Genomic DNA, 24,915 nt, shown 5'->3' on the forward strand with positions numbered 1-24,915 from the left:
GGATTGTTCAAACCTCCACAATAGGGGATTTTAAAACTCCTCCTACCATGTTTCCAGCCAAAACCAGGTTTATGGGTAGAACGAGGATGAATTTAATAATTCTATTACTGTAGAAGCAAAAGGATTTTGGTGACTTAGTGGTGAATAAGATCTTCCTAAATAGGAATGAATGTTGGCATTCTTAACTAACATGTTTTTTGGACTCCAAAAGTTAGCAAATGTTTAGTAGATCTAAGGTTACAGTGGAGGGGCTGGCTGATGAAAATTTGGGTCAGTGCTTTCTGTTTTGAGAGGAACTTTCTTTACAGAAAGATAGAAACTGGAAACTTACAAAGCTATATTGGGAACTTTCTTTACAGAAAGATAGAAACTGGAAACTTACAAAGCTATATTGGGAGCATATTTTTAACTATCCTTAATTGCATTTTGTAGCAATCGTTTAGGTAGGTATCACTTTGGATAATGTATTCAACATAACTGCCCAGCCTTTCTGCTGTTACTTTGAAAACTGTAGATCTATGTAGAAACACTCATTTGTAGAACAGGTTGTCAGAAAACCTGCAAGTAAATATTTTGCATGACTTTGAGATACTTTTTGGCAGTGGATTTGAAATACTTACCCAGAAAACTAAATAATAAGGTAGAAATCCATGAAATATTTCTAGGAGTCTATTTGCATTGGTCTTGTAAAAACAAAACAAAAAAAAAGGTGGTTTCAACAAGCATTTGTAGAGCAGATATTTCAAGCATTTCATTCCTGCAGTCAGTTTTTTTTCCCCACACTCATCTGGTTCACAAGCAAATGTACTGTATCACTGAGCTGGAGCCCCTCTGCTCTGGAGCCAGGCTGGGAGAGCTGTGGGTGCTCACCTGGAGAGGAGAAGGCTCCAGGGAGAGCTCAGAGCCCCTTCCAGGACCTAAAGGGGCTCCAGGAAAGCTGGAGAGGGACTGGGGACATGGAGGAACAGGACAAGGGGAAATGGCCTTAACATGAAGGAGTCTAGATCTTAGATGGGATATTGGGAGGGAATTGTTCCCTGGAAGGGTGCTGGGGCCCTGGCAGAGGGTGCCCAGAGAAGCTGTGACTGCCCCTGGATCCCTGGAAGTGCCCAAGGCTGAGTTGGACATGGCTTGGCGCAGCCTGGGATGGGGGAAGGTGTCCATGCCCATGGCAGGGGGTGGAACTTGATGGGCTTTAACATCCCTTCCAACCCAAATCTAATACCTGTAATTTGTTTTATTAGATATTTTCTTATCTTTCCAAAGTGCCTTATCCATAGAATATTTCAATTTTTGAGTAATACCATTGAATGATTGTGTTTTCTATTGCATTGGTTATCATTTGAGTAGTTTTTTTACTGCTAATTTTTTGGAAAATCCCTGATGTGGTTTGGCAGCACTGGTTGCTGTCCACCTATGTGGGGAAAAATCTGTACCTGAGACTAAACACCGGCAATTTTCAAAGCCATGTACAGTTTCATTTTTTGTTCAACTTTTTAGCCAAGCTGTTTCATCAGACATGTTTAAAAACTGCATTTGCACTGACTTTGGTTGTTTTTCTTTAAGAATCCAACAAGTTGAAAGTGCAGAAGATAGAGCCTTGGAACAGCGTTCGTGTCACCTTCAACATCCCCCGGGAAGCTGCTGAGCGGCTGCGAATCCTGGCTCAGAACAACAACCAACAGCTCCGAGACCTGGGCATTCTCTCCGTTCAGATTGAAGGTATTTCACACCAAATCTGCTTCCAAAGCTCAGACTTAAGTAGGCTCCAAAAGCAGTTTTGTGTTCTTGGTAAACATTGCAAAACTTGGAAGTTAATACTTTGGCTTTAGTGAAAAAGATAGCTCAAGACTTTTATTCTTTCAAGAATAAAATTTACTAATAATATAAATGAAAGCTGAAAATGCTCCGGGCACCAGGAACCCTCCTGAAAAATCTTTTCTGTGTGTTGACTAGGAAAGGGCTGGCTGATTTTCTTTCCTTGTTGTTTCATATGAGGCTTTCTTTAAGACAAGTTTTCAGTGGATTTCACAGTTATCCTATCAGTTCTGGCCAGTTGTCCAGGAGCACCCTCAGGATGAAATCCAGGGCAGGTAATGCTTGTCATGACATTTGTTCTTAAAACTGAACTCCAGAAAAGTGATGTGATGCATAAGTGTCCTTCTGATGTGCACAGTGGAGGTGATGCCTGTTCTTCCTTTCCTGGGCATCTCTTAAATGTCCTTTTCCAAATGTCTGCGTTCTGCTTCTTTGTCTCTTCTGTTCACCCCAACTTTAGGGGAAGGTGCTATCAACTTGGCTTTAGCCCAGAGCAGGAGCCAGGATGTGCGGATCAACGGGCCCCTGGGATCAAGCACCGCCATGCGCATGGACACGGGATTTCCCATGCAGGGGGGGCAAGGTAAATCCCCTCAGAGCTTCTTTGTGGCACTTCAGATACTCAAAAATTAGCTGGGATAATGAAGCTCCACTAGTTAAAGCAGCTATTGTTTGCAGAATTCTAATTGCCGTTTAAATTAATGTCTGTTCTTGTTCCATGATGTCAAACCACGTCCTGTGTTATGTAAATGAATTGTTGGGTGCACTGTGTCCCACAAACATTGGAGTCATTTTTGGCAGGTCCAGTTGGTTTGGTTTTGGGTAGTTTGAGGGTGTGGAGGTTTGGGGTTTTGTTGTTTAGTTGGTTTGTTTGGTTTTTTTTACATACAGCCTATTGAAGCAGATGAGTTGAGTGTAGTGAATTCACTTTGAAATATGCACAAATTTTCAGTGTTCTGTTTGCTTCCCTTTATGGAAATGTGCACAAGTGTGCAATAAACTGACTTAGATTAAATCCATTAGAATTATGGGAAGGACAGTCATTTAAGGACATTGTCATTGTTACTCTCTTCTTATTTTCTGGTAAACTTTAGAGATCTGATTATAAAGAAAGAATTGTTGTGGAAAGGTGTAGTTTATTAACTGTATTTTAGAGCACTGTATATTCATAAGGAATTTTTAACTACAAAACTCAGATTTGACAAAGAGTTTTTACAAAGAGAGCTAGTATCTAATTTATTAGAATAGCTGATTCATAAGGCAAAATAACTAATATTTTAGTAAATAGGATTTAAAAAAATTAAACCAGGAGCATTTTTGGTCAGTTTGTCTAAGATGTATTTGTGGCTATTGAGAAGAAGGAATGGAAAGAACGTTTCAACTTTGTAGAAACCTAATTAAACAGTAGTGAAGTCTTTGTCTTTAACAAAGACTAAAACATTCCAAGAAGGGCTCTACTCTCACTGTGCCCATCAGTGCCTTGATTACCTGTCTGCAGGTCAATAACACAACAGGAGTATAACCAACAGGGCAACAATAGCAATCATTTTAGAAACTTACAGCCTGTGGAAGTGAAACATTGATATTTTTTTTTCTCTCTTGCAACACCTCAGTTACTTTCAGTTTTAGATTTTGCAAAAGCCTGAGTTACATGTACAGCTTTGATACAATCTTGTCACTTGGTGCTTTCAGTGCTAGGTCAGGCTCACGTTAATTCATGAGTCAATAGTGTTTCCTTTTATACTTTATTTTAAATTTGGTTTTGTAGAGCTACAGCATGGCCTGAAGTTTTTTGTTTGATACCAGGGAGTCTGGCCTTTTGGACAGAGTGATGTGTCCTCAGGTTATTTTGGACAAACAATTCTTGAAGTCTAAAGAAATGTTTTACTGGCAAATATACTTTTTTCTTGTTAAAAGAAAAATTCTAAATTTTTTCTCTATGTAACTGCAAGACTTGATCATTTATATTTTTATTTTTTAAGGTTTAATAAGAATGAGCAACGCTGCAGCTGTTATGATGTCTCAGGGTGGAAATGTGACCTCCTCTATGGTGGCAAGTGGTGCTAGTGCTGAGCTGCAGCCACGAACACCTCGGCCTTCCTCACAGCCAGGTGGTAAAATTTAGTCATAGTACTGATCTGAAAATGTTCTTAAACTTTGATTCTTCAGCACACAAGCTTGAGTGTGTACTCATTAAAGTGCTCCAGAATTGTTCTGGAGCATTTTCCCAGCCTTTCTGGGAGTTACTCTTTCTGTGAAAACCTCCCTTCCCCCTTTTTCTGTTAAATGTTTTCAAATAATTTGGGTGCCTAATAAGTCACCACCTTGCTTGGTATTTTGTTCAAATGTGTTGAGCAATGGCAATGGTATTTTTGCACTTGAACTGTCATGACTGAGCTTTATGTTTAACTGAAGGTAAGAGAAGGATTAGTTCAATGAGGCAGGAATATTTCTGGTGCTTTCCCACCCTCCTCCGCCCACCACCCCCCCGCCCCCCCCTTTTCAGGAAGGGTAGATAGACTGGTAAGTTAAGGTTTGGGGGGGTCTGGTGGTTGTGAATTTTTAGGGTTTATTCTTCATGGATTCCCCAGGGAAGTGGTCATGGCACCAAGCCTGACAGAGTTCAGGGAGTGTCTGAACGATGTTCTTAGTCCTGTGGTTTAATTTTAGGTGATGCTGCCCGGAGCAGGGATTTGGACTCAATGGTCCTTCCAGCTGAGATACTCTGTGATTCTGCCGTTCTGAGTGTGTAGAAGGCTCATGTCAGTCTGTAGCATTGTGGGGCTGTTGTGCTGTATTTTAGAGGATATAAATTGATAAGACCTGGCTTCTCTGGAACATGAATTTATATGCAGAGTAAGAAAATGCAAGCAAGCAATTTAGCCTTTGTTGTTTTGGGATGGGTTTTGTCTGCAATAGGTTTTTTAAAAAATTATTTTTCTTTTCTATTTTATTAGATGCAATGGACCCACTCTTATCTGGGTTAAATATACAGCAACAGAATCATCCATCTGGATCTTTAGCTCCCCAGCTGCATTCAATGCAGTCAGTTCCTGTAAACAGGCAGATGAACTCAGCCAACTTTCAGCTACAGCAGCAGCAGCAGTTGCAGAATCGGCCTCCCCAGCCACATCAGCAGCCTCAGCAGGGTATCCGACCTTCATTCACTTCACCAGCACAGGTTCCAGTTCCCCCTGGCTGGAACCAGCTTCCTTCTGGAGCACTTCAGCCTCCTCCAACCCAGGGAGCACTGGGTACATTGACAGTAAACCAGGGTTGGAAAAAGGCCCCGTTGCCTGGACAAATGCAGCAGCAGCTTCAAGCAAGGCCATCTCTAGCAACAGTACAAACTCCTACTCATCCTCCACCTCCATATCCTTTTGGAAGCCAGCAAGCTTCCCAGGCTCACTCAAACTTTCCCCAGATGAGCAATCCTGGCCAGTTTACTGCTCCTCAAATGAAAAGCCTTCAGGGAGGGCCCTCACGGGTTCCTACACCACTACAACAGCCCCACCTGACCAACAAGTCTCCTGCTTCTTCTCCCTCGTCCTTCCAGCAGGGCTCTCCTGCCTCATCTCCAACTGTTAACCAGACACAGCAGCAGCTGGGACCAAGGCCTCCCCAGAATAACACTCTTCCCCAGGGATTCCAGCAGCCTGTCAGTTCTCCTAGTCGTAATCCTATGATGCAACAGGGGAATTTACCCCCCAACTTCATGGTGATGCAGCAGCAAAACCAAGGTCCACAAGGTTTACATCCTGGTTTAGGAGGTAAGAAGTACTGAGACCTTCTTTTATTTTAAAAGGAAAAGAAATATAAAGTGTTTAGAACTAATGTTGCTCTTAGTTCTGAAAAGATCCTTTATGAGACAGAATCAACTGGAGTATGAGGTGGGTGTTGGTGAATGAACATCAGCATCGCTCTGTCTCTGTCCTGCAGTGTCAGAGATGCCTGAAGCATCAAGGATGAGTTGCTGTGTGCATTGCTCTTTTTACTGCCAGTTGTCCTGTTGACACCTCTTCTGTTGCCTTTAAGGAAGCTTAGGATGTTTAGAAATGGTGTGGGGATTTTGTTTAGGTTTGGTGTTGTTCTTTCTGGGGGGAAAAGGGGAAGATTTTTTGCAAGAGTGTAATGAAAGCACTTTTTTTCTCTCTTCAGTTTCCTCTGTCACCATTTACATTTTCTACTATAGAAGTGAGGCATTGTTCTGCATCTTCCTTTCTAAGCTCTGGATGTTTCTTTTTCACCCTGTCTTTGTCATCAGTTTCTTCCCATATAAAGAGGCAAGAGCTGTTGTTGCCATGCTGAAATATTGTTCCCTATCCTGAAATAAAGAGGTTAAGGGATGTTTTAATTTCTCATTTGACTGTGTTGTTTTTAGTTTTCTCTTTGGACCAATGCACTCACTTCTTTTCCTTACTACTCCTAAAGCTCTTCTCTAACTATGAAGACATTTCTTTTGTCAGTCCCAGGATCTCTTTTGTGTCCTTGATGGTTTTTCTCCTTGAGCCCTTTGTATTTCTGTGCAGATTTATCATGCTTCTCTTTGCTCACTCATTTGTTCATCTACCTCTCGGATTGCTGTTCTCAGGTCCCATACAACAGTTCTTGCTTAAGCCTTTGAAATATTTCTTTATGTACTTGTAAAATATGGCCCATATTCTTTGTCCACCTACACGCATATAAGTACATTCTAGTCTCTTGCATTCTCATGTTGTACATCCAAAATCTGTCTGAACACTGCAAGGAATTCCTGTTTCTTGGTCTACTGATTTGGACAAGCTTCTTGTTTTCGTTGTTTGTACCACAGATCTCCTTTGAATTCAGATTAATTTTCTGTTTCAAGGTTCTCTTGGGATCTGCCACTGCCCTACACTTGGTGTATCTTATTTTGTCTCCATCTAGAAGCAATCATTCATTATTTATTATAGTCACATTTACCTATAGTTTTGCCTCAGCAGTCATATGTCCCCATCAGAAATCTTAGCCATGACCTTTAGCCAGTATAATCTCCATGCTCTGCTTCCTAGCGAAACCTCCTACAAACAAACCTCAATTTTTTTTGATTTAAAAGTCACACCAGAAATAAACTATCAAAATATGTTATTTGGTCATATTGTAGACCGTATTGCTAAAAGCAGCAGTCTTGCTGTAAGTTGTGTCCTCAGGTGATTTTAAGACAGGATTCCTTGGTTTCAGCAAAGCTATGTTGCTCCCACTGCTGAGATTTTTGCCTGACTTCTGTGCATGCTCATTATTTGCTGCAATTTATATATTAATTTGTCATTACAGATCGTTCAGTTTTTAAGCCACCTTACATTTAAAGGTTTGGTGTAAATGAATGCATTCAAACACTTTGCATTTCACACAGCTAATTTAGCAATTCAGAATCTATATCACATTTGGAATAGGCCAAGCTAACACTTTCTTTTTTTTTCAGTTCAAGCATTCCCATGTGCAAAACTTACCTAGAAGTTTAGCAGAACTAAAGCTGGAATCCAGTAATGTGGTGTTTCAATAAGTCTGTTTCTGTATTTGCAGATATATTTGGTGTTTGGCCTACAGACTTGATTACCTTGAAATATTAATTACTACCCAAGACCAGATAATTAGCACAGACAGTAAAATTAGGTGTGCAAGAAAGCTGTAACTGCTGGAGGAATTGAAGTCACATTCTGGCACTGGGTCAGGAAAATTAAGGGGGTGGTGGGCAGGGTTGCTTCAAAGTCTGAGGCATTGTGTGGACAGTGAGTTAAAAAGTGTGTTCTTTTAAATCCATCCATTCTGCTGCTCACATTGGCAGATAGAGAGGAGGTTTTTCTCTCTGTCCAAGGGCAGCAGTGATGTTTGGATGCACCAAAGTGTGGGTGTTGGGCCACGTAAGGACCTCAAAGAATTCCTTGCTCTTGCAGCAGGAAGACCAGAGTTACTTGAATGAGCAGCAGGTCTGGATGTGCTGACCTGTGGGGTTCCTCAGCCCACTCTGGGATGAAAAGACCTTTTGAGTGTGTGCACACAGCAGCACTGATAAGGAGTATGCATCTGGTGTGTCAGAGTTGGTGAGAGGAGCTTCATCACTGACAAAAATACCAGTTATTTCTGTTTGTGTACATTGGATGTAAGAGGCTAAGAGATGCAGTAGAGCAGAAAGCAGTAAATCATGTTGCTTTAAATTCTAGTTTCTAAAAGGTCAAATGTGGACTTTTCACTTTCTCTGGGTTGTAAGTTTTGTACTTAAATTATAGTTTGAAGTTAGTCACAGTGATCCAAATTATTGCACAGGTAAGAACTATAAATGTCTTTGGTGGATTTTGTATATTGGCAAATAACAGCTTCTGCCTAAACCTGTCATATGACAGCACAGACTCAAAGGTATTCTCCAATTATAGATTTTGTCTATTTTTTTCTTCCCATTTTCCATACTAACTAATCAGAGATTTCTCATGTTCAGGAATGCCCAAGCGGCTCCCCCCGGGGTTCCCTGCAGGCCAGGCTAACCAGAACTTCCTGCAAGGTCAGGTGCCCTCCACAGCTCCAGGAACAGCGGGCAACAGCGGAGCGCCACAGCTGCAAACCAGCCAGAACGTGCAGCACACAGGTCTGACTGCACTGGGGCATTCCTCAGCTTTTTCCATTTGTAGCACACAATGTCTTTTCCTGTGTCCCACAGGTCCCAAACCATTTAACTCCTGCCATTAACCGTTTAACTCCCCATGGCTGGGGCTGCAGCAGCGCTCTGGGTGTAGTGCTGGATAGGGAAAAGAAAAGCATAAGGCTGCTCATGTTTCTCAAAACCCAGCTATTATGGATGAGGACTGGCGTCTGGGCTTCAGAAGCAGCTATTGAGAAATTGAATGGAAGGTAGCACTGAAATTTGGAGGCAAGGGGTAATAAATGACAACACAAAAGGAACTTCTTTCTTGTCCAGAAAAAAACAAACAAACGTATAATTATCTTAGAAGCAGAATAGCGAAATAGTCTTGCTCTGCTTTGAAAAGATTATTTATTACTTCCTTCAAAAATTTCAGAAGTCTGCTTAAAGTGTGAAAATAAAATCTTTAATTCACAAATGTCTCCCTCCATTTAACCACTCAATTATTAGTCTTTTGTCTGGATTATGGATAACCTGATGTAATTTCATCAGTACTCTGTGTGCATTTATTCTTTAACCCTTTATAAAGTTATCTCAGGGTATGAAGCCCATTTTGGTAAGGAATTACTCTGCTGAGTTAGGTGACATTATGGAAGATTTTCAAACTTGGGTGCAGATAATAACTGAAATTAAGTTTCTGTTCTATCTTCTACAGTGGGGTACAGGGGAAGTACCAGTCCAAATGTTTATTTTGAGATGTATGATATTCTTTTTTGGCAACTAACATGTATCTGTAGCATCAAGTTTTGCATCCAAGGACTGTAAATGTATAAGATATGCCAGCTTATTGGAAAAGGGAGGAAAGCAATTTTGGAGTACTCAACATTTAAAAGTGTGAAAACTCTTGCAGCACTCCAATCAGTTTCTTATTGGTATTTTCTTTTTATTTTCTTAAGGTGGCCAAGGATCTGGACCTTCTCAAACTCAGCTGCAAGCAGCACATGGCCCACCAAATATGATGCAGACCAATCTAATGGGACTTCATGGAAATATGAACAACCAGCAGGCTGGTGCTAGTGGGGTGCCACAGGTTAACATGGGCAACATGCAGGGACAGCCTCAGCAAGGACCACAGTCCCAGCTTATGGGGATGCATCAGCAAATCGTGTCCTCTCAAGGGCAGATGGTGAACATTCAGGCTCAGGGATCGCTGAACCCTCAAAACCAGATGATACTTTCTCGAACTCAGCTCATGCCACAAGGCCAAATGATGGTGACACCTCAGAACCAAAATCTTGGTCCCTCTCCCCAGAGGATAACTCCACCCAAACAGATGATTCCCCAGCAGGGACAGCAGATAATGTCCACACACAATCAGATGATGGGACCTCAGGGCCAGGTCATGCTACAGCAAAACTCAATGATGGAACAGATGATGACCACTCAGATGCAAGGAAATAAACAGCCTTTTAATACTCAAAACCAGTCCAATGTTATGACGGGGCCAGCTCAACTGATGAGAGGACCAACCCCAAACATGCAAGGAAACATGGTGCAGTTCGCTGGGCAGATGATGGCACAGCAAGGCCCCGTGAATGGGAATCCTTCTCAGGTGATGGGAATTCAAGGGCAAGTTTTAAGACCCACTGGACCTGGTTCTCACATCTCTCAGCAACTTGGGGATACTGCCACCACAACAAACAATGATGGGAACTTGACACAGATGTTACCTGAGGTTCCTGTGCAGCAGCCAAACATGGTGCCTTCTCATATGCAAGGAGTGCAAGGAAATAACAATGCTTCAGGGAGTCATTTCTCTGGCCATGGGCTGCCTTTCAATACAGGGTTTAGTGGAACTCCCAATGGGAATCAGGTTTCCTGTGGGCAGAACCCTGTGTTTCCTGTCAATAAAGATGTGACACTCACAAGTCCCCTCTTGGTTAACCTTCTCCAGAGTGATATCTCAGCAGGGCACTTTGGTGTGAACAACAAACAGAATAACCAGAATGCCAACAAGCCAAAGAAGAAGAAGCCTCCAAGGAAGAAGAAAAATAATCAACAACTAGAACAAACAACGTAGGTTTAATATTACAGTGTTTTTTATAAGGGGCATGAAGAAACTCCACAGGGCATCTTGTCAGTATTTTAGCAGCAAGTAATGGGTGAGAAAGGACTTGTATTTTATTCATGTTGTAGTAGTTTCTCTCAAGAGTCTGTCACTGGAATGTTTGTTCAATATTAAAAGTAACATGCAAATATCCAAACTCAGTTATAAACCAAATTCTACCAGCACTGTTCCTTACCTTTACTGGGTGAAGGAAGTTTAGCATGTGGCCCATGGTGCCACAGCACTTGGAAGAGGAGGCTGCCTTTTTTAAAGCACTCTGACAGCCACGATCAAAGGGTGGGAAGTACGGTCAAAAGAACTAGAAGCCTCTATATAACATGTGCAGGACAGATTTTGGGGGGTTGTTTCCTGAATCATGTACATATCCTGACACATTTCTGTCTGCAATTGAGCTGGTCTTCTCTCTTAGCTGAAGCTGCAGCTAGACTTTAGAGGGAAGAATGTGATACTTTCTGGGTATGAGATTAATAAATCCAAGCAGTGCGGGTCTTCCTGGCCCAGCAGAGATTAGGAAGGGAAAAAAACCAAAACCACAGCTCTTGAGAGGGAGGAGGACAGTAGAAAAGATTGAAAGATAATGACTTAATGTGTCTTTAGTGAAAATACAGGATTGCAGAATCTCTTCCTGCTTTGGCCAGCCTATTCTTTCTTGTCCAGATGCCCTGTAAGCATTTGCCATTGACAGTTCACTCTCACCCAACACAGGGTGGTAGCTGCTGCTGCTGTGCCATTATTCAGCTCAAATGGTGAAGGCAGATATATTTTATTTAATTACCCTGATGCTGCAGATGAGCCATGGGGAATTAACAGGAACCCACCTGATGGTACTTGGGGGGATTGTTTTCCATCAGGGAAAAATGGGAAAAATGAAAAAAAGATGCACAGAAAATTATAACTCGGAAATATCCAGATATCAAAATTAATTTATTAGAACTAAACAAAAAGGTGGCAATAGCACATGAAGCTCCTGGTGTGGCTCTAGTTCCACCAGTCTGGCCCCTTTCAATAATTACTTTTTTAACCTGCCTTTCCTAGGGACATATGTTCAGTTCAGTGCAAAGAGAAGATGGCATCAAGTACTGAGCAACTGTTCAATATTTAAACTTTTCATTTGGTTATTCAGTGTGTAGCCCCAGCCTGCATTTTCTGCAGTGTCAAGATTCCTTCATGAAGATTGAGTTAATAATCTCATGGACATTTTAATTGTGGACTGAAAAACTCACATCATCTATAGCAAGTAATCTTTTGTGGCAAACATTAATTGGCTTAACTAGTACAAAAATAAAATGCAGAAATGCTGTAAGGTAAAGCAAAGCATGCTAATTTAATAGGCCTTGGAAAAAAGCTTTTCAAGCCTCTCCTGGATAGTTGTATACAGTCATGGTATGGCTTGTCAGGTCCTCAGTGCTGCTGAGTGATCTCAGATTACAGCTGGAGGAGGACACAGTCTGTGGCCAGATGTGGAAACCTGGGCAAAGTAACTTGGCTAGCACCAAGTGTGTGGCCAGTCTGCAGCTTTGGGGTGACTTGGAAACCTAACACAGATGCCAGTTCCTCCATCCAAATAGATTCCAGTAAAACAATGGTAACTGCTGCTGTAGCAAGTGCCTTGCTGTGGAAGTGACAGAGCATTCAGAGGGAGCAGATGAGTTGGCATCACCTTCTGAAAAAAACATTCATTAATCCTTAAAGAAAATTCATCTTATGATTTTGTTTTCACTGGTCTTACTGATGAGCACCCAGCCTTAGTGTGGCCCGGGCATATCAATAAATGTGTCTTATAAAGCTCTTCCTCTGAGCTTGCAAAACCTCACAAGACTATTTACTTATTAAAAAGTTTTCACAGTAGAAGAAATCTCAATTTCAGCTTTTCTAATGAGCTATGACAGCTCAATTCCAGCTCCTAAATAAGGCTTTGAATCAGATTTCTCGGTGTAATTAATGAAGGAACCAGAATGTTGTTCTGATATGGATGAGCATTTTGGTTCTATGTGCACTATATCAGTATTTGATCCTTGCAGAAGCACTAAGAAGGGAGCTGTTCTTACAAAAGTTCCTGAGTTTGTTCTCCAGCAAAAAGAGGGAGACTACAGTGAGAGCTGGCTGTAACACCTTCCTGCCTCCCTCAGTCTCAGCTTCCCTCACATCGCTGGCAAACTCAGCAGTTTCCTGCTTTGGAATTGGCAGGAATGAAATCTGATTTGGATCACTTTCTCTTGCATCAGAATCAAATAGAATGCTTTTCATCTCCACTTCCTCTCTGTCATTCTTCCTCAGAAATTTTAGAATTCAGAGCACCAAACCTTTTGTGGAAATGCAGCTAATTTGATAAATACACTAAAAAGAAATAATTGCTGAAAAATCATAGCATAGTTACAAAAGTACAATTAGTAATATGGATTGCAGTCATGTTGGAATGCAAATAGAGTAAGTAGCTATTGAAAGAGTTTATTCAGCTGAGTTTAAAATAGTTTCAAGGGTTTGCTTAATTGAGCAACTTTACACTAGAATGAAACCCAGGACATTTTGGTTGTTTAAAAGTGTTTGCATCTGCGTGCTGAACCTGAAGACTGTGGGTAGTGGGATGTAAACTGAGGAACAAGATGCTAGATGGAATGGCATTGTGGATAAAAGGGTTTGGTTAATTCTATTGAATCCATGCACTAACAAGCAGGTCTTTAATGTTCCCCTGTGCACAGACCACGAACATCCTGTGCACCGGTAGAACAGAAATAATCCACTGTGGGAGGTCATTCCCAGTGCTGCCACTCAGGCTGCAGTGTCCAGTGCAGGTGGTGACAGCATTGCAGGACAAAGAAGCTTTTCCCAGCCGAACTTGGAGGATTTCACTGCAGGGCTGGGGTTGCCAGTCTCCTGCAGAGCTGGGAAATGCCCTCACTCAGCAGCAGCGGAGGAACCTCCCTGGACCCCCCAGAGCTGCTGTCCTGGGCCGGGCTGCCTCTGCCACACCTGTTTTTAGCTTTGCTCTCCTTAGGACCAAGCTGCCACCTTCTTTGATTTGCTTGATTTGGGTTTTCCTGGAGTTCTCTCTCTGCTCTGGTGAGGGATTTGTATCTGAAGGTTGTACCTCAGAGTGCAGCCGGTAGAGCAGAAGTACTGCTGATGACAGTCCAGACTGTACCTGGTGTGCAGTTACTCATATATTTTTTTACATCTAGAGCAATAGAAAAGAAGAATAAATATGGAATATTTAGTCCCTCATACAAACATCTTGCTATTCATATTCTGGTTATTTTTCACAAGTGATTTTTGCGAAATGTGCCCGGTGAATTTCAGCTACATTTGAGATTCAGTTGATGTTTAAATTTTCCAGCAATGATAGAAGCAGACTTCTTTACCATAGCTGTTCTTTGCTGGCAAACCAAGTTTGGATCTTTTCTGCCAGATTTGCACAGACCCATCTGGCAGGAGGTGTTTGCTAAGGATGCACTGTGTACCAGGTTTGTTTTCTGGGTTAAACCTCTCTCTGCAGTGATGCTGTGTATCAGCCTCGAGCTGAACTTTAACTGTAGCATTTTTAATCTCCCACCATTATCAATAAACAGTGACATTGACAAATTTGAGATTGCATTCACAATTTTAGGCATTCTTTCAGTTCACGTGGCTGGCACCTGCACCACAGACCAGCTTTTCTGGGTGATTTTGCTGCCAGAATTTTTGTTTGTTTGTGGCTGTTAATATAATGCTCTGGGGCATATCTCTGCATTTTGCTAGTTTTCATCAAATTTATTGGTGGAGGCATGCAAGCCTACACCATCTGCATCACAAAAATTGGTGGTGTGCTGGATTAGACACAGCATTGCACTCCAGGTGCTTTCCTTGACAGTACTTGCCCTCAGCATCAGTGGCTGGAACAGTTTTGTGTTTGCCCTTTTTCCACCTTTCTTCTCCCTTGGAGTATGTTCTCTCCAGTTTTGACCCACAAAAATTCAGGGATTTCCAGTCACATGCAGCCTTTTGAATGTTGATTCAGTAGCTGATAGAACATTAGGATAGGCCAGGGTGTCTCCTGGGTGTCTACATGCTTTGTGTCAGCTTTACACATGCCAGAAAGTAAATTTAGTAGGATAGATCTCCCCAAAGTTATGTATTTCAAATTCTTATCTTGCTGAAAGTCTTGCTTTTACCCATGGCATCTCTGCGTAGTTTTGCCTCTGTTTATTGGAAGTACACTTTTTTGATGTCTTTAATTTTAGCTTAGAGCTTTTCTTACATAAAACTTCCCATAACCTTCATATATTCATGAAGGTGATAAGCAGTTTAGTTCTGCTCTTCATCCCTATTTGTTTTACATCCTCTGACCATATTGTTCTCTATAGAAACTTGGGGTTTTTATAAGTCTGCAAAAGTTGTCTTGATTTAGTCAAAGTATTGGGCATTGAGTCTGGACAATTTTAAATTGTCCTATAGAGTCTCCTGGAGCATCAGATACCTTGGGGGGTGCTGATGGATGAAAAACTGAGTATGACCCAGCAGTGTGCACTCACAGCCCAGAACCCCACTGAGTGCTGTGCTGATCCCCCATTGTGAGCAGCAGGTCTGGGGGGATTCTATCCCACTCAGGTGAGACCCCAACCTGCAGAGTTGCCTCCAAACCTGAGGCACAAGGACACTCCTTTGGAGAGAGTCCAGAGAAGGCCACAAAGATGCTCCAAGGGCTGGAGTCCCTCTGCTCTGGAGCCAGGCTGGGAGAGCTGGGGATGTTCATCTGGAGAAGAGGATCCAGGGAGAGCTCAGAGACCCTTCCAGTGCTTAAGGAGGCTCCAAGAAATCTGGAAAGGGACTTTGGAAAAGGGACTGGGGTGACAGGACAAGGGAATGGCTTCCTACTGCCAGAGGACAGGGTTAGATGGGATATTGGGAGGGAATTGTTCCCTGTGAGGGAGGTGAGGCCCTTGCACAGGCTGCCCAGAGAAGCTGTGGCTGCCCCTGGATCCCTGGAAGTGCCCAAGGCCGGGTTGGACAGAGCTTGGAACAGCTTGGGATAATGGAAGGTGTCCCTGCCCATGGCAGGGGGTGGAATGAGATGGGCTTTAAGGTCCCTTCCAACCCAGACACTCTGTAAGTGTGATCAGAGCCCCAGTACCACACAGGTCTGTGCTCTGGAGGGTGACTGCAATGCCTGACATGTCAATGCACTTGTGCTGTGGTGTTATCAGAAGTCTTGGATATCCTGAGTGAGTCACTTCTGGGTGCCTTACTGGAAGAAAAGGTGCTACCATTAAAATAAATTTAAAGTGCATCTACCCATCGCACTTGCTTATCCATACAGATGTCATAGGAAAGCCTGCTTAGTTTAGATGGAATATATGTAGCTCTATCATCTGAAATATCCATTGGCATTCTTAATTATACAGCTCAGATTCATGGTAGAAATAAATGTTTTAAGATCAACAGAGCACCAGGCGACTTGTTTCCTTTTCAGTAGTACTTAAGGCAGTGACTATACACAGACCTGGTGTGTGTGTTCCAGTCTGGCAAGTTACACCAGTAGCATTTCAGTGGGTTATTCCAGGTCTGTGGAGAGTGCTAGGAATTAATTACTTGAGTACTTAGTTGTAGAAGCAGAAATCAAACACTGATGTAGGGGCTGGATCTTAACTGCAATTATTTTTCTTTCAGTTCTTCAGAATCACGTTCAGCTGGCCTGGAGGAGAGTGATCAGTCGTCGATGTCTGGAGACCAAGGAATGAATTTAGATAAGTCAGGTCCTAAACTCTCAGATTTTGCAAGTAGGCCACCAGGTAGTAGGATTTTTCTGTGATTATCTGAATGTAATAACTATAGGAAAACTTTTTATGATCTGTGTGACAGTTCTATCTTATTTATGCTATCACACATTCAAGTTCAAACCTTTTTTCCTCCTAGTAAAGTAATTGGTATCTTTTTTTAGTGTTTTCTTTGGGTTAGCTCAAAATGAAGAGGTGGCCCCATTCTCATTTATCATCCTGCAAGTATTATACTGTACTGTACTGTAGCATTATTCAGCAGTAACATGACTGATGTTATAAAAATGTTGTATTTCTAGCTGCAGCACAGACTGATGTCTTAAAAATTTAGCATTGACCAATAGCTGATTTTTGAAAAGAAGCAGTTGTTGTAGTTGGAATGATCCTTTGAATATAGAGAGGATTAAATTTAAACTCTGCAATATGATTTATATTATAAACCACACGGGGGATTCTTAGTGTGTTTTTGGCCGAGTAATACATGGCAGATTTTACTGTGTACTCAAGAAAATGTCAGGTCTATGGCAGGTGTGCTGGCCCATGATTCATGGAGGCTGTCAAAATCTGAAGCTAGTTTTAAGGAGTAATAATTAGTGAAAGTCCAACTCTGCATTTGTTAGTGAAAGGAAGCCCACGGACAGTTGCAAAGACTTGTCAGATGGTGTGAACCTGGGTTACTAGCTGATACAGTACACTAAGAGATCTCCAGTTAAATCTCATGCAAGTCATACATTAAGTAAAACTATGTTTATGAATTAAGTTAAATCTTTGGCTTTGTTTGTAAAGCCTGTCTTGTTCACATGACTCTCATCCAAGATAAACACACTCCAGGCTGTTCTTTTTATCCAATCCTGTTTGTTACAGAAATTCTGCTTCCTCTGATCTTTGGTTGGTTGTAACGCTTGTGTCATCCTGTTGCCTTAGGTTATCCATCTCAGCCAGTGGAGCAAAGGCCACTTCAGCAGATGCCTCCTCAGCTCATGCCACACACGCAGCAGCCCCAGCCCCAGCAGCAACAGCAGCCCCAGGCAGCCCCACAGCAGGGCCAGGCACCCCCCCAGACACCACAGCAGCAGCAGCAGATGATGATGATGCTGATGATGCAGCAGGATCCCAAATCAGTCAGGCTGCCTGTACCCCAGGGGGTTCACCCCCCCAGGGGGCCCCTGAACCCAGATGCCCAGCGGATGCCAATGCAGCAGAGTGGGAACATGCCAGTGATGGTGAACCTCCAGGGGCCTGGGCCCGTGCCTCCATCTCCTGACAAACAGAGGATGGCCCTGCCAGGCAATCCTCCTCTGGGAAATAATGCAAGAAAAATGGTTTATCCAGATAATGTACAGAATCCTTCCAGCTCACCCCTCAGAGAGGTGTCATCAGTGTCCTCTCTTCCAGAAGGAGGTGGAGCTGAGGGCCCTCCAGCATCAGGAGCTCAGAATAACGTGACATCTCATTTAGTAGTTTCACAGAACCAGTTAATGATGACAGGACCTAAGCCTGGACCATCCCCACTTTCAGCTGCCCAAGGTGCAAGTCCCCAGCAGCAGTCTAGTTCTCTGTCTAGTGCTCTTACACACCATTTTCCAAATGTTGCTGCCCCATCACAAACTTCAAGGCCTAAAACCCCAAACAGAGCTAGCCCAAGGCCATATTACCCTCAGACTCCTAATAACCGTCCACCCAGCACAGAACCCTCAGAAATTAGCCTGTCTCCAGAGAGGCTCAATGCTTCTATTGCTGGTCTGTTCCCTCCCCAGATCAATATTCCTTTACCTCCCAGGCCTAATCTCAATAGAGGATTTGATCAGCAGGGTCTGAATCCCACTACTTTAAAGGCCATTGGACAAGCCCCATCAAATCTCACAATTAACAATCAGTCCAGTTTTACTGCCTCACAGTCACACAAGTTGGAAAGTGTGGTCATTAATTCTGGCAAACAAACCAATGCTGGAGGAACAAAGAGAGCAAGCCCAAGCAATAGTCGAAGGTCCAGTCCTGGATCCAGTAGAAAAACTACACCAAGCCCTGGCAGACAGAATTCAAAAGCAGCTAAATTATCACTGACACCTCAGCAGAATCCATCTCTTTTGCAGAACATGGAATTACAGAGAAATATGATGGCTGGTCCCTCTTCTTTGTCGACACCCGTGACCACAAGTTTTCAAACTAACTCCATGCTAAGTAACCAGAGTCCTGCAGTTTCTGTACCTGCTGTGACTGGCATTCCTGAAGACAATAAGGAGAGCCTTAGTGTGCCTCAAGACACAGAGAGTCAGAGTGCGCAAGGTGTCCAAGGCAGCAAGGACCAGCCCAGTGTGGAACTTAAAGGTGTCCCTACTTCAGAAATGAAAGTGCTGGTTCCTGAGGAACAGGCAAAAAAAGATGGGCAAGCCTTAGATAGCAGTAAGCTCCCAGTCGTGGAGGAAAGTAAAGCCATGGTATCTCCAGCTATGAGGGAGGCACCAACTTCTCTAAGTCAACTTCTTGACAATTCTGGAGCTCCTAATGTGACCATTAAGCCCCCTGGGCTGACTGGTCTAGAAATGGCACCAGTAGTCCCCGCTGGTGAGGAGCTGAAGAAGATAGCTGTCATTCCCCCACTGCAGGATTCATCCTTGAGCAAGGAGCCATCTAATTCACTTAGCCTGCCTCAAAATAAAGAGCCCTGTTCAAACCCAGGGCACCAGGAACTGGGAGAAGTAAATGCAAGCGTGGCACAGAGTGTTCCTCCAGTAATGCAGAGGCCTGTCAGCTCTTCTTCTATTTCAGGTCCTTTACCCCCCAACCAGATAACAGTTTTTGTGACTTCCAACCCTATTACATCCGCTGCTAATACATCAGCTCCATTGCCATCCCACTTGCAATCTGCATTAGTGTCCACTGTTGTCACCATGCCCAGCGTGGGGAGCAAAGTGATGGTTTCAGAGGGACAGTCGGTGGCTCAGTCCAATGCCCGGCCGCAGTTCATCACGCCTGTATTTATAAACTCATCCTCAATCATCCAAGTCATGAAGGGCTCTCAGTCCAGCACAATACCAGCCGCCCCCATGACTTCTAACTCAAGCCTGATGCCTCAGTCAGTTGCAGTTGTTGGTCCTTTGCATATCCCACAGAATATCAAGTTTTCCTCCGGGCCCACTCCTCCCAGCACCTCATCCACCAGTCCTGTGTCCAGTATTCCTACCAGCAGATCACTCGTTCTGAATCCCTTGGCATCTCCTGTCCAACTGCCTTCTTCCACTCCAGCTCCTTCCAATGTTCATTCCCAGCTTCCTGCTCAGCAGGCCAAGGACATCAGCCCGGAGGAGACTTCCCAAGGTGCGGGGCCGGGTGAGCAGTGCCCTGTGCCAGCAGCCCAGTCGGGAGCTGTTGTTTCCCCTCTGCTTACAAGCAGCCCGGGATCTGGGAACCGACGCAGTCCTGTTTCATCCAGCAAGGGAAAGGGAAAGGTAGACAAGATTGGCCAGCTCCTGCTGACTAAAGCATGCAAGAAGGTCACTAGCTCCCTGGAGAAAGGGGAAGAGCAGTATGCTTTGGATGGAGAAACTGAAGGTCAGGGACTAGAAACGCCAGTCCCAAATAGTTTGGGAACAGAGCAACCACCAGCAGAACTCGATAACAAAAGCGGGACATCTCCAGCACATAGTCTTACAAAACAGAACACTTCTGGGCCCAGCAGCTCGAACCTCAGCCCCGCGGCGCCCGCTCCTTCCTGCGCGTCGCCGGCCGCAGCCCCTCCGGCCGCAGCCGCTCCTGCCGCAGCCGCTCCTGCCGCAGCCCCTCCGGCCGGAGCCCCTCCTGCCGCAGCCCCTCCGGCCGGAGCCCCCCCGGCAGCCCCGGAGCCCGCGGGCCCCGGCGCCAGCGGCGCCACCCCCGGCGGGGTCCCGGAGCCGAGCGGGAGCGCCGGGGCCGAGGAGAAGTCCGCAGCACCCCCGGAGCTGCTGCAGAGCGCAGGTGAGTGCGGGGCAGCGGGGCGCGGAGGGACGAAGGTGGCTCCGGGACATCCCAGGGGCTGCTCTCCCGGCGCTGCAGCCGCAGCTGACAGCTGCTTTTTTGTTTCCAGCAGCTGAGTGATACACTTGCATTCGCCAGGATTAGAGGTCCAGATGTTTTATTTCGCTTTCCATTTACTGATTTAGTAGTGGGGTATTTGTCATGAACATATGATTCTGTAACTTTGTGTAACTGTTGGAAGCAAGGAGGAAAAGTGGATGTATCAGTTATAGCAAATACTTGAGGTCCCTTTTATACTGGCAGATACACTGGTATTCTGCTTTGGTCTTGCCACAGTCTTTTTATTTTGTAAATTATTTCAATTTATTGACTTAATTATGATATTTTGAATTAATCCTAATAATACTATTTCCCTCTCTGAATAACCTTCATCCTCTAGGGAAATTGCTGAATAACCTCTAGAACAGAATTAAAAACACAACCCACACCAAACCTTCATTTGCCTAGGGAAAAACTTAAATGCTTATTTCAGAGAAATTAATTAAAAAGTTAATTGCATTCAGTTTGCAAACATCTGAGCATTGCTATTTTAATTTGACCATCTGGCAGGCTTTATATATGACATTGATGCTATTTCTTGATGCCAGTTTTAATGTATTGTATCTGGTGTGGATATAAACCTATCACTCTTGAAGTGAGCTGAGTGAATGTTGTGCTGTTCAATATGAATTAGACGCAGAAGATAAAATGATGGATGATAAAATCCACAGAAGTCAGGGGAACTGACTGAAAACTTCAGCCTCAGTGTAACTTTCCCCCTGGCTATATGTCATAGCTGTATGCCACTGGAAAATGGAAGCTTCCTTTGAGCTTCACAGAAGGAATTCTGGCTTTCTAGGAAGTGAAAATCTTTAAGCAGGAATGTTAAACTTTTTGTCTTCTTGTTCTTTGTTAAGTTTACTATCACATAGAAGACTAGAAAGCACTAGCCCAACAAAAATTATGTTTCCATCTGATTTTTTTACTTGGCAACCTAAGAAAGGTTAAGTCATCATCTTACTGCCAAAGGCCTTCAAGGGCAACTCTGGAGCATATTGTGCACTTTAATTGAAAGGGTGAGGGCATTGATTCATTAAAAATATAATATTTCCCCCCAGAATCTCCGTTGAGATGAACATTACAAAAAAAGGAGACTAAACTATTGAAATGTTAGAATTTCCTTTAATGTTGCAGTCTGCTGAAAAGCTGTTACCTTTTAAAAATGTTGTTTGTGATACTTTATTTCATCACTCATTCTAGTTTGAGAAAACTTGCTTGGGATAGTTTTGCTAAAATTTGTTTTAAAAAAGGGGAGGTGTGTGTCGTGGGAGGGAAGTGGAAGGTAGATTAAAAATATTGCATCTCTAAAGGGCAAAGTGCAGTCAGCTGGGAGAGTAAGCATTTTGTACCAGCCTGATCACACAACAGGAACTCCTTTACTCCTTTTGACAATAATGTTTTTTTTCCTCCACTTTTATTCTAGCATCCTCTCAACATTTAACACAGAAAAAAAGTTCAGTTGCAACATCAGAAAGTACTGTTCAAAGAACAGGTAAATTTTCCTTTGGAAAAGCAGAATAGAGGTGAAGTCTTTTATGTTTGGACCTGAAAATGTTTTTGTTTGAATGCATATTCAGTGGTCACTAACACACCAGGTGTTTTGGGGGTTGGGTAGAACTTTTATTATTATTTGTGCTTTTGGGATTGTTTTTCTTTGCTAGTTACATTGTGCTTTGGAAGTCTCTAAAGCCTTGTGGGAGATTCAGGATGGGGTCAAGCAAAAAATGAAAAAATCTCCAAAGATTTTAGATATTCAGTTATAAATTGGAGGGACTGGATTTGTAACAATACATTATGTTTGAATTTGGAAGTTCTATGCAGAGCTAATGAGAGGGGTATTTCTTTCATTGTACCCTTACGAATATAGAAATATGTTCATGCCATGCTGGGAGTGTGTTTCAGAATTGTGATCCTTTTTTTTGTGCTCAACTTTTAATGCCCCCCCAGCAGTGTTTCAGGATGAAACCCTGGCAGATGGCTTTATGGTGTTGCCATCTATTATCACGGTGTTTCACCCTCAGTTCTGGGGTGTTTTAAAAGTAATTCCCAGGTTGAGTAGGAAAAACATATCGATGTGGGCTTACTTACGGGAAGTGTTACTCTCCATCCATTTGCCATCTCTAATCTGATTAGAAATAGGGTTTTCAGAAAGTAAAAATTGTATGAAATTGTTTTCTTTGAATTTCCAAGGTGGTCACACACCCTTGTTTTTTCACACCTGACTCATTGCCCTGTGCTGCTGTGACTGTACTGGGGGTTCCTGCTGGGGGAAGCACTGATGCTATCCATTTTTTTGCTGCTGGTTTAAATTTTGGGTGGGAAGAAAGGTAACTCCTTTCATTGCTTAGTCTGTTCTTCCTTTGTTGCCAAGATGTCTGTTTTTCTCAGACAGTGCTGTATCCATTTACACCAAAGATGCTGATGTTCCACCACTGCAAATTCATCCTTGGAGGACAGACATTACCCATTCTCTTACTTTTTTAATGCCTCTATTATTCATTGTGCACATTCTAGCAAACTTTGGGGCCTAAACTGCTGTCAAAGGCAAAGCCCCAGTTTGTGTCCCACTGGCCCCAAGTTTGATGGGGGAATTGAGCTGGACAGTGGGACACAGTACAGGGAGTTCATCCATGACATTGCAATGGTAATCCCTAAATCTCTGGCAGTTCCTCATGAGAGGGCCTGTGTTTAGGAATAGGTCTTCCCTCTCAACAAAGGATACAGTGGATGTGGAAAGAATTAAAGGACAGTCAAGTAAAAAGACTTGACATTCTATGTGTTGAAAAAGAGACCTGTTTACTGAGGTGAAAATTCCAGAGGAAACCTGACCTCTATGTACAAAATCACTGCGAGAGAAAACAGGTCAGACTTCTCTTTGCATCATCTCCCCTGAGATATTTTCCAGTTCTGTACAACTGGGCTTCAGAAAGTTGTTATTAGAAGATATTGCTGTGAGAGGCACCTGCGTTAAGCAAATTTTTACATGCACAATAGAGCCAGATGGATACTTTTAAGGTTTAAAAAGTTAATAAAACCTGGAAGGTTTAGTAGAAATAAGCTGTTCAGAAATTAAGTTTAAAAAGGGAGAAGAGTGTAGCCAGGGAGTTTCTCTACAGTTTTCTTCTGCAGGGCTTTAACTTTTCCCTGTCTTAGCTGACTGCAGTGTCCTGAAGACCAAGCACTTCGCCAGTGTGGTATTTTGGCTTGCTTTGCTTTGAGAGAAGCATATCTAATACGTGATAGAAAAATGTGAGCTAGTCATGCCTTGTCAGCAGGTATGTACCTCTACAGCAGACTTTAAAATTATCTTTTTCTTTTGTAGAACTTGAGACAAATGCTGCAGTAGTTGCTGGTCAAAGGTAAGGAGATAGTTTGTAGATTCAGAGTAGATATAGCTTTTGTGGGAGGAAGTGCCTTTCTCTTTGCTTAATCTCTCAACCTCTGTTACTGCTTTTCATTTTCTTGCCCATATCCTTTTCTTCCTGCTAAGAAATCAGGCCAGCTGAATGTTCCAAACCATTGCTGAAATGCAATGAATACAAGGTAACCTTTTCCTTTAGTTTGTGCTTTGGGCAATGCTTCCTCTCATCCTTTGAGGCCTGGATGTTTCATGGCCTGGAAGGGACTTGATGGTTGCACAGCAAATCAAAATTAACCCCCCAAAGTCTGCACCTTAGCTGCCGTGTGAATTTTTGTTTTCTGAAAGGAGATATTTCAAAAGTTTGTTCTTCTGCCTTGAGGATTGTTTTCAACTGTTTTCAGCAGTTTTCCTCTTTGTTAACACTCTGCCAAAACTTGATAAGAAAGTCAGGTAGAAACTTCATGTTGTCCTGGTTAAGACATTTGGTAATTAAAAGATATTATTACAAATGGTTGTGTTCTGTCAGAAGAAAATACAGTTTCCAAGATGTACTTGGAAGATTCTGAATACCCCAGGCTCTCAGTTGGCAGTGAGGGCCCCTGGGGAGGTTTTTGGCTAACGGTGCTGGCACAGCTGGACGGGTTTTGGACACTGTCCTCATGGGTGGAGTGACCCCCTAGGCCAGGGCAAGAGGGGCAGCCCCTTGTTGGGTTCCTCAGATGAGGCAATGCCTTCCTTTGTAAGGGAGGGAATGCATTTCCTCAGATCAGGAATGGCTCTGAATGGAATATTTACCTGTATTTATCTTCATTTGGATTGGCATCTTTCAAAAACAAGATGAAATTTCACAGTGAGTTTTCTTCAGGGTAGAATTTTAATAAGAAGCTGAAGGTGGGACATTGGCAGCTGAGCAGATTCTCCAAATGAAGTGTTCTTGTGTGACCATCCCCAAACTCATGCAGCACATCAAATTAACACAAGGGCATTCTCAGGGTTTTTCTGATTGATGCTCTTCTGAGCAAGACTGGAAAAGAAGGAAAGGTTGCAGACAAACTCGGTCTGGTGATGGCTGGTACAAAGTGGGCAGCTTTGGGCTCCTGGAGTCAAACCATACAGGACAAACCTTGATAGGAGCACAGATGGTTTGAGTGGGAAGGGACCTTAAAACTTACCTTCATTCCACCCCCTGCCATGGGCAGGGACACCTTCCAGT

General features: G+C 43.1%; 1 protein-coding gene across 3 annotated transcripts in view; it reads left to right on the top strand.

Annotated features, from left to right (window-relative positions):
* NCOA6 (nuclear receptor coactivator 6) overlaps positions 1 to 24,915 on the top strand; it is a 44,317-nt gene that overhangs the window by 13,774 nt on the left and 5,628 nt on the right. For 2 of the 3 annotated variants that reach the window (XM_062505355.1, XM_062505354.1), the window contains 10 exons: positions 1,567 to 1,722; positions 2,279 to 2,401; positions 3,801 to 3,929; positions 4,776 to 5,588; positions 8,270 to 8,416; positions 9,367 to 10,486; positions 16,182 to 16,303; positions 17,213 to 20,242; positions 21,765 to 21,833; positions 23,664 to 23,700. In XM_062505355.1, coding sequence (XP_062361339.1) covers positions 1,567 to 1,722; positions 2,279 to 2,401; positions 3,801 to 3,929; positions 4,776 to 5,588; positions 8,270 to 8,416; positions 9,367 to 10,486; positions 16,182 to 16,303; positions 17,213 to 20,242; positions 21,765 to 21,833; positions 23,664 to 23,700 — 5,746 coding nt within the window. The remainder of the gene's footprint in view (positions 1 to 1,566; positions 1,723 to 2,278; positions 2,402 to 3,800; positions 3,930 to 4,775; positions 5,589 to 8,269; positions 8,417 to 9,366; positions 10,487 to 16,181; positions 16,304 to 17,212; positions 20,243 to 21,764; positions 21,834 to 23,663; positions 23,701 to 24,915) is intronic. The other variant, XM_062505356.1, reaches the window with a different exon arrangement.

The sequence above is a fragment of the Cinclus cinclus genome, chromosome 18 (assembly GCF_963662255.1).
Source record: "Cinclus cinclus chromosome 18, bCinCin1.1, whole genome shotgun sequence".
NCBI lineage: Eukaryota > Metazoa > Chordata > Aves > Passeriformes > Cinclidae > Cinclus > Cinclus cinclus.